Source organism: Caloenas nicobarica, chromosome 2, assembly GCF_036013445.1.
Source record: "Caloenas nicobarica isolate bCalNic1 chromosome 2, bCalNic1.hap1, whole genome shotgun sequence".
Taxonomy (NCBI): domain Eukaryota; kingdom Metazoa; phylum Chordata; class Aves; order Columbiformes; family Columbidae; genus Caloenas; species Caloenas nicobarica.
In genome coordinates this window covers 59,573,485-59,591,141 of record NC_088246.1, presented here as the reverse complement: position 1 = coordinate 59,591,141, position 17,657 = coordinate 59,573,485, and the positions used below count along the sequence as shown (strand labels likewise).

At 40.0% G+C, this 17,657-nt stretch overlaps 1 protein-coding gene across 3 annotated transcripts in view; it reads left to right on the top strand.

Annotated features, from left to right (window-relative positions):
• Nucleotides 1-17,657, top strand: part of TPK1 (thiamin pyrophosphokinase 1) — a 305,419-nt gene that overhangs the window by 270,030 nt on the left and 17,732 nt on the right. The window contains exon 9 of one of the 3 annotated variants that reach the window (XR_010605792.1): nucleotides 543-607. The exons of 1 other annotated variant lie outside the window; for it this stretch is intronic. Coding sequence is in view for 1 of the 2 variants with exons in the window: in XM_065628900.1 (XP_065484972.1) it covers nucleotides 543-637 (95 nt within the window). In the remaining variant the exon portion in view is untranslated. Of the gene's footprint in view, nucleotides 1-542; nucleotides 2,739-17,657 lie in introns of those variants that run through there. One more of the 3 variants, XM_065628900.1, reaches the window with a different exon arrangement.

Below are 17,657 nucleotides of genomic sequence, written 5' to 3'. Positions count from 1 at the left end.
TTATTATTGCCTTCCTGGAGAGTTGGTTAACTCTCTGTAAAATTCTGCTACATCAGAAGCAGAGGAACTTGCCCTTTTCCAACAGGTTCAGCAACATTTACACTGCTTTTTATTGGTATGTGCATTTTACTGTACTTCTTTCCCCATGACAACATGAAGCAGTGAACAGCTGGTCAGCTGCAGAAGTGCTTTTGCAACCAGGGAAAGTTGGGAAAGGGAAGGGAGGGAGTCTGGTTGAGAATTGCTTGCCAAATTTACTGCAGAATTATGATCAAAATGTTTGTTGAGAGTTTAATATGCGTGCACGTGAGAGTCAGCAAAAAAACTTAGGCTGCCTTCTGTTTCCGTCTCTATTTGTTTAGTGTACAATTTCTCAAATGTCACATTTAGTGTAATAACTCTCATTCATATGATACTAATCTGACGTTTAACTCCTCCTCCTGTTGCACTTTAAATGAGCTCCTAGTGCAACACCAGAGTCGGGGGTTTGATTTACATTTTTCCTTTACCTAGCACTGACCTTACACCACTTCTTGTTCTAGGTGTGCGATGGAGTGAACAAGTAGAAATGACGATTTCACTGGAGAAGCCTGTAATTCCTCGGGCGGGAGAAGCCAAAGGGCTCTCTGGGAACTGAGGTCTCTCTTTTTATTAAGAGCCCATCGATATACAGCTCATAAAACCATCAGTAGCTCTTTGGATTATGTTAATCAGCTGCTATAGCTTATGTTACTCAAAAGTATCGCAGGCTGCTTTTGACAATATTTTAGACATTTTCGTGATGAGGGTATAATCAGATGCAATACCATTGCATCCTTGCCTTCACGGCAAGGGATCCAGAGATCCATACACACACACATAATCCAAGCAGTTTTGGTGTAGGTACTTCAGACTTACAACAGTTATTGCATTTCTCTCAAATTATAACTAGGAAAATACATAGGAAATATAACCTTTACAAGGGGCGAAGGGACAAGGGATTAAGGGATAAATTGCCTGTCCACAACAGTGCTGTTAGGAAAATGTAGATACCCATGCTGTGATTCATCTTGCCAAACATTAGAGGTCTGCAGCTAGCTATTCACAGTTGCTCTTTTTATGCTCAGTAGATGAGTGGGTAGTTTGAGGGTATCATTTATTTGATTCACTTTGGATGTTTACCTTAAGATGAGTCACACCCCCCTATACAACTACAGCCTTAGGGCACTGTAGGTGTTTGCATTTACTCAGATGAATCTCGATCCTGTTTCCACTCCTGAATGAAATATTTTTCAGAAGGAGAAACTCTTTATGAATTGCCGTCATTCTTATTTCTGTATATTTTCAGAGGATTTTCACTGTGGGTGCAAATGTGCACATTAGTAAGTCTGTACTTTATTTAGAGATTTTTTTCCTCTCCAACATACAAGGTCAAAATACTTCATTATTGTGTCCTCTGCAGAATTTGAAATTGGCTGTGTAGGGAATGGTTGCCATCTTACAGATCTGACGATCTCTAAAGATGACCATTACCGTGCTGACAAACACTTCCTCAATGTTTTCTTAACGTAATTGACTTTTTTGTAAAGTGTTTTATTAAAATTGGTACAACTCAGAAAACTGGAAAATGAGTCCAGTTGTGGCATTTTCATGCTAGCAAAGATACAGCACTTGCTTTTCTATGTTTTTACTGGCTGTAAGTCAGAACATTTAATCAAGAGCATTTATAATGAATTGTAAAGGTCATTTTTGCAAAGGCAAAAAAATACCCAAAAAGATAATGTGGACTTTATTCTTCTGTTGGTTTTTTTTTTTTTTTTTAATTGCCCAAGCTTAATAGCAGCCCTGCTTGGACTCCCTTCTGTTCCAAAATCAGTGCTGTGGATTGTGGTTTTGAATAGTTAGTAAAGCTGTCAATCTCTGTGAAATCCATTTCTGAATTCAGAAGAATTGTATAGCCTGAAATCTGTGATAAATGTTGACAAAATAGTTAGATACTTTACATGGAAAGTGTGGAGGGCAGTGGTCTTTCTTTTTCTCAACTTCTTTTACCCCCTTTCTTTCTTTAGTGTTTGTTGTTTGTTGTAATTTTTTATCTATGTTTGGTAGATTATTTTCTTTGTTTTAATCCAGGGCATAAAGAGAATGAGAATTAGAATAGGGAATTAAGAATTAATTTAGCAATCTGTTTGCACCTTCATCATTTTCAATCTCACTGGAAAAAAATAAACATAATTTGGTGCCCTGTTCCACGCCCTTGGGGAGGTGAGGAATGGTCCTCAAAGGTAGTTTAAAGTAAAGGAAGTAGTTTGTTCCCCTTCCATGAAACTCAGTCTCTCTAGCAGCTTTATTTTTGAAAATGTAAGAACTGATGTAAGGCATCGTATCCTGGATATTAAACAAACTTCTCTCTTTCCAAACTATCTATAGTCCCGATAGTGTCAGCTCCTCTCCCTCCCACAAGCAGCCTGGTCTCAATCGTGTTTTGGAAAGAGCGCTTCTGTTAACTGGAGTATTTTGAAGAGATTTTTGAAGGCATGACAGAAAAATACATGAGTTCCCGTTGCATTCTATGCCTTGGCACATCCCTAAGGTCTTCGGGAGCCTTGGAAATCTTAGCATTAGTCATTCACTTTTCCACTGATTTTTCAGCAAGCGCAATGGTTATGGTTTTGGATTTCTGAAGTTAACTGGACTGAAAAGAACCATCACTTTACTTAGGTGATCATGATTTCTAGTCAGGATTAATAGATGTCATTTTATTCTTCAACATGTAAATTTTTTTTTTCTCTGTTCATTACATGCTATCCTGGAAGTTTCACTTTCTTAATTGCTTGTTTGACAAATCTGTCCCCTTAAGATTTCAAGATTCATGTTGCTCATTTTAAATAAAAATTAACTGTTGTGCCCTAAACCTGTCTCTTGACTAAATCTGATTTCTTGAGCATGTTCACTTCCATGGAGGCAGTACAAACAATGCACTGTGTGTTTCTGCATATGAATCGCAGCAAATTCAAAAAGTTTATGGTCTGGAGGTTAATTGCTGATTTTGACAGATCCCAACATGCTGAATTGGCAGGTTTTCCAAATACAGTATTTTGGACAAATTTCTTGTTGACTTGTTTTCCCTTAATGCAGAAATTTAGTTTTGAATTAATTTAACCTGCAGGGCATCAAACTTTGGCATTTGAAAGTCTCTATTTCTGTTACTATTTTCGTTTTCCACATATTCTTATGGCCTGAGGCTACCTAGTTTGGCTGTTCACCCCTGTTCTTTCTGTTCTCATTTCTGTGTTTCTCCAGTGAGTACCAGAGCACTCTGTGAAACCACATACAAGTAAAAGAGGGTTTTTTTAAGAAGTGTTAATGAACAACTTTTTCAGTAGTAATAATAATGGCCCCGTAGTTCAGGAGACAGCATTGAATTGTCAGCACACTTTAAAAGCCAGGGTTCCTGCAAACTGAGTAAAAACCGTTCATGTGAAATATATGTCTTAGTTGAAAAGACCTGATGTTCTGCATGAGTTTCTAGTGTATGTTAAACCTCTGTCAGAGGGCACAGAGATATAAAATTGATGCAAAGCCTAAAAGTCTCAAGGCAGTAGGGCAGCTTCAGTAGCCAGAGAATTGATGCTGCATGTAGGAGACTGGTGTGCCGAGAGTTGCTAATAGGAGGTACTTCATTATAAACATGCGCTGGATGTGAAATGTGACTTTGAAACATGCCATTTACAAAGTAGATACCCCCTCAGACCAGGAGACTGGATAAACTTTCAGTGACACGCATATTTACAAGGAGTATACAGGCTGTGGGCTACAGAGGTTACACTATTTTGCTTTGCTTTAAACTGGTATAAATCATAAAGGACACAAGTAGCCTCAGTAGGGTACCTTCTGATTTACGTTTTAACTACTAGAAGCCAGGATGAGTTTGATGTTGATTTTATGCACTTTTGAGCCTGAGGTAGCATTTAAACTGCAACATCTCAAGGGTAGCCATGCTGACTTGTAAATCCATGTGCCTCTGATGTGGGGAGACGTTTGATGACCCTTCCCTTGTCTAGATGGAAAGATCAACACTCCCTTGCTTATACATCATTACACAAAGTGGAAACCAACATCTTCGTGTTTATCTCAGAAGCTGTGCTGTCTGAATGGGTTACAAGAAATTAGGCACTATCCCTCCCACCCTCACTCCTCCTTCTCTGAGGGATACCTTCGCATTACAGAGTGCAGGTTCCTTACTCTCTCATTAGAGGTGTAATCCCTGTCAAACTCTAGGCCCAAAACAGCTGTTCATCAAATCTTGGCATGTAAATATTGAACAGTGCTTATGAATTAGCCCCTTACGCAGTCAACTAAAAAAAAAAAAAGTAGAAAAACTTATTTACATAAACCAGTGTATCCAACTGTAAATGCAATGTAAAACTGTAAAATCAAGGATGGCACTAGAGTGCAATATCGTGCTTAGAGATCACTCGCCTACAGTAGTGCTCGAAGACATGGGAATCTGAAGCTTCCTGTCATGAAGGAGGGACTAAGACTGACTATTCCAAGGATTCATTCAAGGAATCTTAGTTATTTCCCTGTCAGTACTGTTGTGAAAGAAATATTTTTATACTCTTTCACTTGTTCAGTGCTGTGTAAAGATTGCTTGAACTGATATTAAAGTTAACTACCTTTTTTTTAGCAGGAAAGAAGATGCCACTAGAAGTTTCCTCATTTACCTTTTTGTGCTGACTTTTGGCCCTACTGTATACATTTGACAGTTCTCAGTGCTTGCAATATTACTTGCACATCATTAACAATTTATACTCCATGTCAGGCTTTAGATAAGCTAATGACAAGTTGGGTAATCTATGTCTTCATTTGCACACACATAAAAATATCTTGGATGAAGAAGTACAGCAAACTGCAGAAAAGTTGCCAAATACTTTATGGCTACTTGTGCTTTATTGCTCAGTTGACATCTTACAAATAAATTGTCTTATTTTGCAGTAATAAGAAACTTTTCTATATGCATCTGCAATGTCTTCTCATGGGGAAAAAGGTAAAAGATATGAGGTCTGTGTTTTTGGGAGCTTTCTGTTTCAACAACAAAAAGCACAGTGCTATGTTTTAGGATCATTTACACTATATTGGTGGATATTTGCATACATACAAATGCATGTTCAAGTGTAAACATCTCTAGGTACAGTGTACATATATGTCTTGGTGGCTAAGAAAGTATAAACACATGCTGTCATCATGCCTTCAGGTAGATTTTCAGCAAGATGAGAGCTGTAATATGTCAAAAAAACCCAGAAAACTATTCAACAACCCATTTCCAAAGCAGTAAATTTGTATGAAAAAGCAGTGATCCATATTTCTCACCTTGCAGAGGAAAACTAAAGCATCTCCCCCAGCCTGGAGCAGTTTAACTGCTTAATGTATGAGTGTGTTCACCACCTAATTGCCTCTGGTTTGTTACATTCTTCTCCAGGTTTCCACACATTTATGCACATATGCAGAAGGAAGAAAAGCCCCGTCCACCTCGCCGTGCTTACTAGTGGGAGCGTGGCCTTGCAAGGCAGGAGCAGTGAGAAACAGCAGCTTTGATAAGCACTCGTGTGGTTCGGATGGTCTTGGTATTAGAAGGCAAATTGGTGAGGTTTGACAGGTCGGTAATTCTGTCATAGGTGGCTTTACTTGAGAGTGTTTTATAGCAGGAGTACACTTTATATTAATAATGTCTAAAGATATAGCTGCCCTTCTGGTGCAGGCAGCATCCCAAGAAAACATTAATCATGTTTTCCTAAAGAATCCAAATTGATTTCTTGGGAGAAATACTTCTTGGTCTACTCCCCAGCCATTTCTGAACCCATCACCAACTTACAGTGATCTGAGCAGCTAATGAACAAATAATTACTGCCTGTTGATCACCCGAGAGAAAGGGTACAAAAATTGGTTTAGGTTCTTAATGCAAGTAACTTCTTTTTTACCAAGGTGTAATGACTATTTTGTTTCATCACCTTTTTTATCTTTGGGGTTTTTTTCTTTTCTTTTGGATTGTTGGGTTACATGGACAGTAATGTCGTGTTTACTATGTTAGGAACCTCTTACATGTATTTCTTTTTTGTTTTAATATAATATCTGTTGTAGCATCCTATGTAAGCTTTTACCACCAAAGGAAAGCTGTTCAGTTTTTGTTCATTTGTATTTGTACAGTTCTTCCCAAGATGTAGCTCAGCCCTGCCCAGCAAGTGAGAAGATGGCTAAAAATGGAGCCCATTAACCCAAGGAGAGCCAATGCTCAGTGAGCTATAGGTGAGGGCAGGAGAGAAAAGCAGATAGAAACAGCAGGAGCAGCTACAATAGTCTGATGTGTACCTGAAGAGTCTTGAAAGACCCTGTTATTGTAGGAAATATGCTAGTCATTTTGTTAACAAGGACTTTTTTTCATCTTTTGAGCCGTATTGCCTGAAATCATCTATACTTAATTAGTACCATACATACTAGAATTAGTTAAGAGATTCACATATGTAACTCAAGGCCTGTCTACTACGGAGCAATCTACTGATTTGAGTTGGAGCTTCCTGCTTATGTACTTCTGTGCTCTGTTGAAAAAAGTTTTTCACTAGAGGTTATCTGTGCTTTAAGCACTTAAATTAACGGGAGCTCGTGCATGGGAATTAAGCCTGGTCAGTTTTACAAAAGCACCAAATGCAAATAAGGAAGGAGGAGTTGTCTTGGGGGTTGTCCCATCACAATGGATTGGCATGGCAGGGCCTTAATGTAAATCCTTGCATCTTCCCCCAAGGCCGTGTCCCCTGTGTGTTCCTGATGAGGCTGATGGGAGAGGTGCATCACTGCTACTTCATCCTCCTCTATCGGACTTGCTACTCTCTTAGTCTGTGGTCAGAGCAACACCTGTACATGTCCTGATTTGCTTCAGGCCAGGTTAGCTTTAACAGTTTCAGTTGTTGGGCCGAGCTAACCTGGTTAATTTTGTGTCCAAGAAGAGTAAGGGACAGTCAATGTAAAGACCTGCTGTGCCAAGCAGGTGAAATGAGCTGTCTGATTTGGAGACATGCCTGTACCTGAAAGCAGATGTCTGCCTATGGAGCTCAGATCTAAATGTCAGAGTCTGACACTGCTCATAGCCTGACCAGTTGGATTTTCATTTTGTATTGATTTTTTTCGGGTTTTGATCAACACAAAATGTTCACATACCAGGTTGAATTAGCTTAAGTCATTCTCTATAAAATCACACCATTTATACCAGACAGCTTTGATTGAGCTCCTGTCTGCACATAGGAGACATGCCCCAGGTGAGCGGGTTATTACAGTCATGATTCACACCAGTCTCATTTAAACTTCACTTGTATTTTGGCTGTCTCTTGATTTTTCCGGTCCACATCATCTGCAAGTGAGGTGGCAAGAATATCAGCTGGCATTTCTTACCAAACGCTACTTAGTGGTCTGCTTCCCCTAGAAATTTGCCCCTGTAGATGACACCAAACTGAATTCTCTTGAACCTGAGAAGCGTGAGCCGCAATAGAGAAGACAATATCCTCTTCACTCCTGGCCTCTCCTTCTGCAGAATGCAGGTTTCAGGTCTCTTTAAAAGGCCTGCTAGTACTTAGTGCATCCAGGATATTAAGATAATTACTTCATTTTCAAGGTGGATACTGCAATTATTTACACCTCTCTGCATCGCTGCTGTTGGGTCTTCCACTTCCATAGGCTCATGATCCACAGTCTCCAAGAAGGTGATGAGCAGTGAATTAGAAGTTGCTTAGAAGCGTCCTCCAGAAGCCTCTTTTAGGGGCATCTCTACCACCTATTTTGAATCCCTTTATGCTTCTAGTGTAGGTCTAATTTGGAAGCTCAAAGTTTGGCAACTCAGTTCCTCTGTGGTGGTAGGCAATGGTGGGGTTATTCTGTGCAATTCTGGAATTATTCTTATTTAGACGTCAAATTAGATGTCTAAAGAGAATTTTATGAATACTTAACTCTTGGGACTGTTAGAGGTTTCAAGATTTGAATGCATTTGTACTGTGCTTGTTTATGGGGTGATAGCAGGTGATGCAAATAAAAAAGAGCTAAAGCAGCATTAAAGAGTTTATCAAAGTTTTAAAAAATATATATTCGTCTTTGCTGATGCTGGTGGAGGTCCTGTGGCCTTTACTTTGCTTGTCTCCAAATCTTCCTTGGATTACTTAAAAGGAAGCTGAACCTTCAGTCTCAGCATTTGGGAGTAAATAGCCTGTCATGACTGATGGAAACGATCTTTGAAAATAGATTGCTCTATCAATTATATGTCAATTACAGCAGAAGTTGCAGGTGAGTTAATACTGACTTAATCTAATGGCTTTATTTATACAGATGTATAAGCACACTCTGTTTATACAGGTCTGATTCCATGTGAGAAAGCCTTTGTTCCACTATAAATAGATCTTTTTATTGTTTCTTTTCCAGTACAGCTTGAGTCTTGAGGAAAACTTTTTTCCCCTTTAATACTGGAAGCATACCCAATGTGTTATATTGGCATAAATGCATTGCCTTAAATTATTTAAGAGGAGAGATCTCTTTTCCATGCATTTTTCTAGCATTTAGTAGGGCGAAAGGGTTAGATTTGTTGTTGATTTTACTTTGCAGGGACAATTTCTTTCTCTTTTTTATTTATAACTTGCTCATTCCATGAGTGTGAGAAGTGCCTTATGGATTTACAAGATAAGTAAACTTGAGGAGTGATACTGTGCAAATTTCTCTCTTCTTCATTTCCACCTCTGCACGTTCACATTGCATGGGATTGATTTCCAAAAGGCAAGATAAATATGGAAACCTGACAGCTGAAAGCACCATCAACTGGGAACTTGTGTCCTGATTACACTGTGGAGAAAGTGATGTTTGCTTTATTCTGATTTATGAACAAGGCATTGACTGGCCAGGTGTCGGGCGAGCATCAGGTTTTTTCTTTCCTACATAAAGAGTGATGAAAGGCATCAGAAAGCAGAAGGAACAAAATTTTTTTTTTTGTATGGCTCAGCTAAGTGGATCACAGTGCTACTCATGAGCAGCAATCTATCTTTACTGTTCTGAAGAACATGCTAACCTTTCTGGAGACTGCATCTCATTGTAAGGTTTTGACCAGACATTTCTCTTTCCCAATCAAAGTCCTCACCCATAGTGCCTGTTCAGTCAGGAGCGAACAAAAGGCCTGAACACCAGGATCAAGCAAGCCCATGCTGCGTCTCACCTTGTGAGACATCAGGGCTGAATTCGGCACCACCACAACTTGAGCCGTGCATCAGACAGGAACCTTTCAGCACTGCTGAAATAAATATGGTGCTGAGTCAGGTTCAGAGTATCCCACGGGCAAAACCACTTGCAGAATCGTGATACAAGGGTCTGATTCAAAACACCTTGGTACCTAAGAGGCAGGAAGCAGGAGAAAAAACAGCTGCTGAGCAAGTGTTTAAAATTATATCTTAATGGATGAGTAAAAAGGAGGCAAATAATTTTCATGTTCATTGTCAAGATCTGTTGCAAGTGACTAAACGGTGCTGTTAACAGTACTTTTGGTTTCGTGTGTGAAATACATGCATATATTGTATGAATGTATGCAAAATTCATGTATATGAGGACTGACATGTAGGAAAAATACTTCAGCATTATATTGAGTAGCTAATCTTCTCAAGCTGGTAACCTCGTTATATCATTCAAAGCATTATAAGCAAATTCTTTTCCTCTACCATCTCTAATTATTTTATAACCTAGGCCAAAAAACTTGGAAAACTATCAGAAGATATTCTGATATAGCTCTTCTTGGCAGCCTGATGGGGTTTTTTGTAGAACAAAGTGTAGTGAAATAGTTATTAATTTCAGATTTGTTTTGTTTTAAAGCTACATTAATTACAAGAATAAGAGATTCATTACATAGGAACTGATAATTGTCTCTCAGTGTCTGACAGATTATTTTTCATGTGCGAAAGGAAGTTGAAGGAGTTTTGGCTGATGTGGAAAACAAGAGTACAGTACAGTTCTAAATTGCAAAAGTTATTAGGTATTTTTCCCCAACTATGCACTTTCCATGACCAAAATGTTTACACCCCAAAATTAAGCCCTGTATTAAGTGGCCTGATTTTTCACTTTGCAAATTCCCTCTGATAACCATGTTTAATAACCATTACAGATAAAAATCTCCAAAAGTCTTGGAAATAAACACTACTTTTTTCACCCTTTAATCCATCCTTAGTTTGCTTAGGTGTAGCACAGATTACTGCCAATGTTTTTGGAAGTATTTGCATCAGTACTTCTGAAATCAAACTATATACTTGAATATCTATCCATGTTACATCTCACGGGTTGTCGTATTGGGTTTACATGGCAAGGTTTTGGTAGCTGGGGGTGCTACAGGGGTGGCTTCTGTGAGAAGCTTCTAGAAGCTGCCCCCATATCCCGTAGAGCCCATGCCAGTCGGCTCCAAGACAGACCCGCCACTGGCCAAGGCTGAGCCCGTCAGTGATGGTGGTTGCGCCTCCAGGATAACATAGTTAAGAAAAGGGGTGGGAGGGAAATGTGTAACACTAACAGCAGTCAGAAGACAGGAGCGGGAATATGTGTGAGAAACAACCCTGCAGACACCGAGGTCAGGGAAAAAGGAGAGGCAGGAGGTGCTCCAGGTGTCAAAGCAGAGATTCCCCTGCAGTCTGTGATGCAGACCACCATGAGGCTGGCTGTCCCCATGCAGTCCTCGGAGGTCCATGGTGGAGCAGATACCACCTGCAGCTTGTGGAGGACCCCATGCTGGAGCAGGTGGATGCCTGTGTGACTCTGTGGAGAGCCGGCACTGGAGCAGGCTCCTGGCAGGATCTGGGGCCCCATGGAGAGAGGAGCCCATGCTGGAGCAGGTTTGCTGGTAGGACTTTTGACACTGTGGGCGACCCATGCTGGAGCAGTCAGTTCCTGAAGGTCTGCACCCTGTGGAAGGGACCCACGCTGGAGCAGTTCATGAGGAACTGCAGCCCATGGGAAGGACTCACATTGGAGAAGTTCCTGGAGGACTTTCTCCCCTGGGAGGGACCCTACCCTGGAGCAGGGGAAGAGTGTGAGAAGTCCTCCCCTGAGGAGGAAGGAGCAGCAAAGACAACTGACCACAACGCCCATTGCCTGTCCTCCTGTGCCACGAGGAGGGGAGAAGGTCGAGAAATCAGGAGTAAAGTTAAGCCTGGGAAGAACGGAGGGGTGGGGAGAAGGTAGTTTTTTTAAGTTTTGGTTTTATTTCTCATTATCCTACTCTGATTGGTAATAAATTAAACTAATTTCCCCAAGTCTGTTTTGCCTGTGACAGTAATTGGTGAGTGATCTCTCCCTGTCCTTATCTCGAACCATGAGCTTTTTGTTGTATTTTCTCTCCCCTGTCCAGCTGAGGAGGGGAGTGACAGAGCAGCTTTGGGCACCTGGCATCCAGCCAGGGTCAACCCACCACAGTTGTATTTCTAAGCTGATGAAATTTCATTTTTCAGTCATTGCTGTGATGTCTAGAAGCTGTAACAAAGACTTGCAGAAGCAGTGTGTGAACGTATAGCATATATACGACCCCTGTCCCAAAAGGCTTTTAATCTTGCAAAAAGACTTACAAAAAGAATTGGTTACATTGATGAACAGAGGAAAATAAAGCAAGGGGGATGTTGCAATAGAAGCAAGTGGATTTGCATTAACCAGTGGTCACAGCTAGCGTGGTTATCTGCCTATAACCGTGCTGTTAGGGAAAGCATTTTTCTTTAAAAAAAAATATTTAAAAATGTGAACAGTACTGCTGTTTACTCCATCTGCCAGCTGATACGTTTCTTTGAAATGCTGGTAAGGCATATTGGTTTGTGATGACCATTTTTGACCATTAGCTGCATCTGTATATCTAAAGTATGATTCTTCTGACCTAATTGTTTCTCAGATATGTTGGTGCACATAGGGTATATGGCAGTATCAGCTAACGGTGTCTTCGTGCCTCTTCTCTACTCAGAAAATAATTTCAAACCATAGCATAGAAATATTTATTTGTTCTCTATTGGTTTTGTATGTTTCCAAGACACTAAGACTGTTTGAACTTTATCTTTCACACCATGTGATCTCTTATGCACCATCTGTTTGGTGAAATAAAAGTATTCATTACAATTAACCTTCATTACACTGTTTTGCTGCCTTTTAATATGGATATGCATTTTTCACCAACTTTTACAGTACCAGTTACAGAAATTACAACATAAAATATTTGCTACATTTGTTCATCACTTTTATGGCAGAAATTAATACTTGCTTTCAAACCTGCTTGTTTTTGTTGGTTTTTGGTTTTGTTTGGTTTGGTTTTTCAGTTCAGTCATTAGTATCAGCCAAAATAATCTCTTGAGACTTGATAAAATTGGTTTGCATGTCAGTGACATTAAGTACGAGGGTGAAGAAGGCCAAAGTGAATCAGAACATACAGCCTTAATGCCTTTATTTCAAATGTGTCCATGAATTGTGGAGGCAGTAAGTCATTATTTCGCTAGTGTTTTGTATTGGTATAAAACTCACATTGCACTGGGCCTTGCCCTGGTTTTGTCGTCTTTTAGAAGAACATTTAATATCACGCTGCTTCAGAGCCTTTGTGCAATCTACGCAGCTAACAAGGCACGGGGCTGAGCGTTCTGGAAGATGTTAGGAATGGCAAGTGGTTTGGAAAGCTGAAACTCTTTCTAAAACAGGCTCATTTTCCTGTGTATGGTGCAAACTCCCTTTTAACTTGACAAACTGCAGGTGCCAAACAGCTTGGAAAACCCAGGTTGTTATTCTGCTAAGGGAGAAGGCACGTCTTGGTGTGGGGAAGGGAGCGTGAGAGGGATGAATGCAATAACTGGATGAAGGAGGAACATGCCTGCCCATACAGGAGACAAGGGGGAGGAGACCAGAGCCTGGGTTTGAGAAGGAGGAGGAATGGTCAGAGCACCTCATGGGCACCACAGTGAGGACGCTGGGGAGTCCAGCGCTGATGCAGGCAGGTGAGAGAGAGGGTAGAGACAGCATTCCCATGAATCAAAATGAAGTAATGTGCATTTAAGCATAAATAACATTGGTATTTGCCCTTTAATAAATGGGTGTTGTTGATGCAGATTTAGAATGTCCTTCATTTTCTACAAGTGGTATTCTAAAAACAGCATAAAAAGCCAGTGTCACCCCTTAGGGGTGGGTTTTGGGGTGACGTGGCACGCACTGCAGGTGCCTCGTCAGCCTCAGGTGCCGAGGAGCAGCACGGAGCTTGATGTCCAACCCTGTCTGTCTTCAGAGACAGGGAATGGCGTAAGTCCCCCATTGCTGCTGGGGACCAGGCTGCTGCAGGGGTGAAGTGAAGCCTCACTGTTCCTTTCTTAGCTTTGTCACCTCAAAATCACTCTGTGCTCTGCTGCATCCCAGGTAGGGCAGCACCTGAGGACACAGCCTGCCTCAGAAGACCTGCTGCTCCAAGCTGGGTGGGAGAAAAAACGTGCAGCTCATGAAAATAAAACATCTCCAGATGTGAATTAACATCACTTCTGTACACGTTGACAGTGTTCAAGATTTTAAAGTCAGATATCTGTGGATCATCCTTGGCTCTACATAGATGCTTTGTAATCTCTGGTAAACTTATAAATTCCCTTTCTATTGGTAAAAAGCTTACATTAATACTGACTATACTGGACTATATACCTATCATGGGTCCAGACCTTATGGTTAGATTTTCAAGTCAAGGCACTTGTATAGAAAATCTATTTTCGGTAATTTATAGAGGCTTCTAAAATGTTATTGGTTATAGTCTTTCTCAAATCACTGTATGGTCTCACTGATGGCAGCTGAAGTACCTGGCTTTAGGGACTCAAGTTTGCAAGCCATAGCTTCAATAAAATTTTGTTAAACTCCTTTTTATAAATTGGTGTTCCTGCAGCATGCAGCAAAAGCCAGGGAACATAAGCATGACAAAAAAGTTTTATTAGCCTTTCCTGAGGATGATTTGTACTATTAAGTATGCGTGCATAATTAATGCAATCAACCCAAATTCATTGCAAAAATGCCACACCAGTCTCTTTGTGTTTAATATACTGTATTTATTTTTGCGTGATAAGTATACATATTGTTGGATGTAATTACAGTGAACGTCTGTGCATATATGTACACTACTTTTCTTCATAATCATAACAGAAAAATGGAGGTAATTGGTGATGATTTTTTCTTTGAAAATAGTTATCCTAGCTTCTAATCCCGTGATCGCTCTACACAAGGACAAAGCAAGGGCATTTTCTTTGCGCATGTGTAACAGTCATTCCCAGTACCAAACGACAGCTATCTGAACGTAAAAGGAAAAGTTTTAATAATACAGTAAATTTACATCCTTATCTGTGCTTGACAAAATTCTAGCCGTAATTTGATTTGACTATATATACAATATATGTTTTTATTTAAGTAATAATGCTGAGCCACAGAGCATTTCCTGAAAATTAATGGCTGGCTGAAAAATGTTATAGCCCAAATGCAGCCAAGGGCCATTAATTCCAACTGGTCAATTCTCCATGAAATGCCTTATGTCAGGGGTCATTTGTTACATTCCCATCCCTCCCACCCACCAATAAAGAAGTAAAATTAAATGTTACTTTCCTCCTATGGCATCACTGAGCCTTGAAGCAACCACCAGAAGCCCCTGCTACAAAGCATTGCTATTACTGCCATAGCAATGAAGGTTTTTTAGTGGATGAGTGATGGAAAACCTTTCAAGAATGGTCTTTCACTGTCTATTATTTTACATTTGTTAGTGAATAAAGCTCTTCAGTTTGCTTCTTGGAGCTTACAAGGAGATGGAAAGACTGCTACGTTTTCCTGGTCACTAGAAAGGTGTGGGGATAGGAAGGTGGGGGAAGTTTACACCCCACATATATGATGAATCTATCTTATCTACCATGGCTGCCATCCTTCCAGGATCTTATATTTATTTTCTTACATTAGTGGCCAGTATTAAATACTTGCATCTCTAGTTTATTTTCCCAGAGTAATTTCATTCCTCATTGGTAAAAAATTGGTACATTAGAGGTTTCATTATGACTGAGTGATACGGTTTCAAACTGGAGGGCTAAGGTCTGTGTAGTGGTTATTGAAAAGTACAATAAAGAGATTAATGAGATAACAGGAAAATAATTGCAAAAAGCGGAAGAAAAAACAAACAAAAAACCCACCTCCTTGCATTTTTTACATTCTTCAGAATTAGGTGAAAATACTCTGTTTCCTTCTGCAAAGCATAATGAAAATCATGTCCATATGCCATTATATGTGGAAAATTAATGGCAAGGAATGACGACGGAGGGGCAAGACAACAAAAAGCCCTCCATCTCTTGTGCTGGACACTTGTGCAGCTATACATTAAAGCGTACCTCTGGCAGCCTTTCATTGTCCCTCCCAGTGTATACTGGGGCTGGTGAATTCACCTGCCCCGAAGAGCTGTTGTCACTGCTTTTCAGGAAGGGAAAGGAAAAGCCATCAGTCACTGTCCATTCAGCCTGATCCACATTTGGAGGCACACGTTTTAGTTTTTAGCTATTTATCTGCTTTGTTGTGAGACCGTTTTGTAGGTGGCAGTCTTGGAAGCTAGAGACTCGATTTTAATTTCAGCCCACTGCCTCCTTGGGAAAAGAGTTAAGACAACAGCTTTTATTCTTCCACTCAGGAAATAGAACAAGCCTTTCAGTAGATAATTTTTTGACTTAAAGTTGGGGAAAGGCATTAGCAATACAAAACTAAACTTATTATTCTGTTTAAGCACTGAAGTTCAAGTGGTTGACTTTGAATGGTCGGTCTGTATATAGTGAAGATGTAAAAAGCCTATTATTTCAATTCCAAGTGAAACAAGTTTTGCAAGATATCCCAAACCATATTAGTACATGAAAGAAATATTTCAGTTAGGTGTCTTGTGGCTGTCTCTGGAAGCCTGCTTTAGGGATCACAGTTTCAGAATATTGGACGATGAAAAGGGTACAGTGAGCCAAAGCATGCTTGACTCCATTTCTTTCAGCAAAGTGACTTTGATCATTTGAAACTTGTTCCATATCCCTTATCCAATGTATTGTTCCTAGCACCAATCTAAAAAGCACAACAAAGTAAAAGATTTAATTCCATGTTATTTTTATTAAAATGGGTTATTTTTTTCAAGTGTTTTGTTGTGCAAACTGTACCTGGAGGCACAGCCTTGCAAATAGTTGCACATAAATTGTACCATTGTGCACTGAGACTACTCATATGCATGGCTTTGCTTATGGATGCTGGCATTTGCAGGATCACAGCCATTTTTGTTAAAATTACACTTCATCTTTAAAGCAAATCACTTCTAAAGAAATTACATGAGCTTGATAGCAACACCACTACCCAGACAGGATTTGCAATCTGGTTTTTGTTTGCCTTTTTTTTTTAATTATGGAATTTAATTATTTTCCTTCTAATATTTACTATTGATTTTAATTTTGATTTTGTTTTTATCACTTAAACATCCTAAATTTCAGGGATTTGCTAGAATGTGTCACATCATTATTACCCTTATTATGAATTATTCACAGTAATTACTGAGTTGTTGCAAACTTCATTATGAAATTTAAAGTACCAGAAAATCTGGTGGTGATACTGTTTTTATTCCTTGGATGTTCTTAAAATAAGTCAGACTCAACAGATTGCAAAAATATGCAATTACAAAGTTATTAAAATGCAGATTTTTGGCAGGAAGCCACTGTAGTCTCCGATGTTCACAGCTGTCTATTTACAGGAAAACTGCCCTGAGCAGCCTGGGGTGGCTTCTTTGAGCTACTACAGCTGATTAGGTCAGTGCAGAGGCCTCTCTGAGGACCAGGTTCAGTAATTTTTTACCCCCCAGCTCATAAGTTTCACTTGAAGTCATTTTTTTAGGCAGGAGGGATTGACGGTAGACCATCTTTTGTTCGCTGTCATGCTGATGATTAATCCAGCATGCCCCTCCTGAGACTGTGCGCGTACCGTACCTACGTCTACACAGATGGTTCCTCGGATTAGAGTGTGGACCACTCAGCTGGTGGCTATAGCAGCATGAATTTTGAGTTACATTTCTGAGGTCAGTGTAACAGGCGTTTTCCCCAGTCAGAACTGGTTTTAATCATTGCTGCCTTCACAGCTCTCTGAGGGCAGGGAATACTGGAGTATTAACGAAGTGGCAGATGCTTTGCTTTAATGAAGAAGTAAGCGCTGTCATCTTATTTTCACCCTATCTCCCACAATGTTGCTAGTTGCCCCAATTGTTTTTTCTGTCTTTCCGTGCAGTGACTTGGAAACAAAAATTATGGCCTACTTACTATATAATAAAAACTTTCAAAGTTTATGCTCAAAGTGTAGGGTGCAGATATGCAACACCATTGCTGGCAGCCAAAACCTGCTTTGTCTATGGTTTAGTGTTCAGGTAGGACTAATAGATGGCAGCTCTTTCTCAGTGTCTTTTTTTGGAAGGTGCTTCCAGTACAGAATTTTGTCTTTAATTTGTGCAGCTTCTCCCAAGAAGCAAAGTAAGTTCTTTTCCCTCCATGAAATTGTGAGAGTCGTACAAGCCCTGAAAAGGAGGGGGAAAGTTCTGCAAAATAAGGTGTGTAGCATCTAGATGGCAAGAAACAGCACAATGAGCA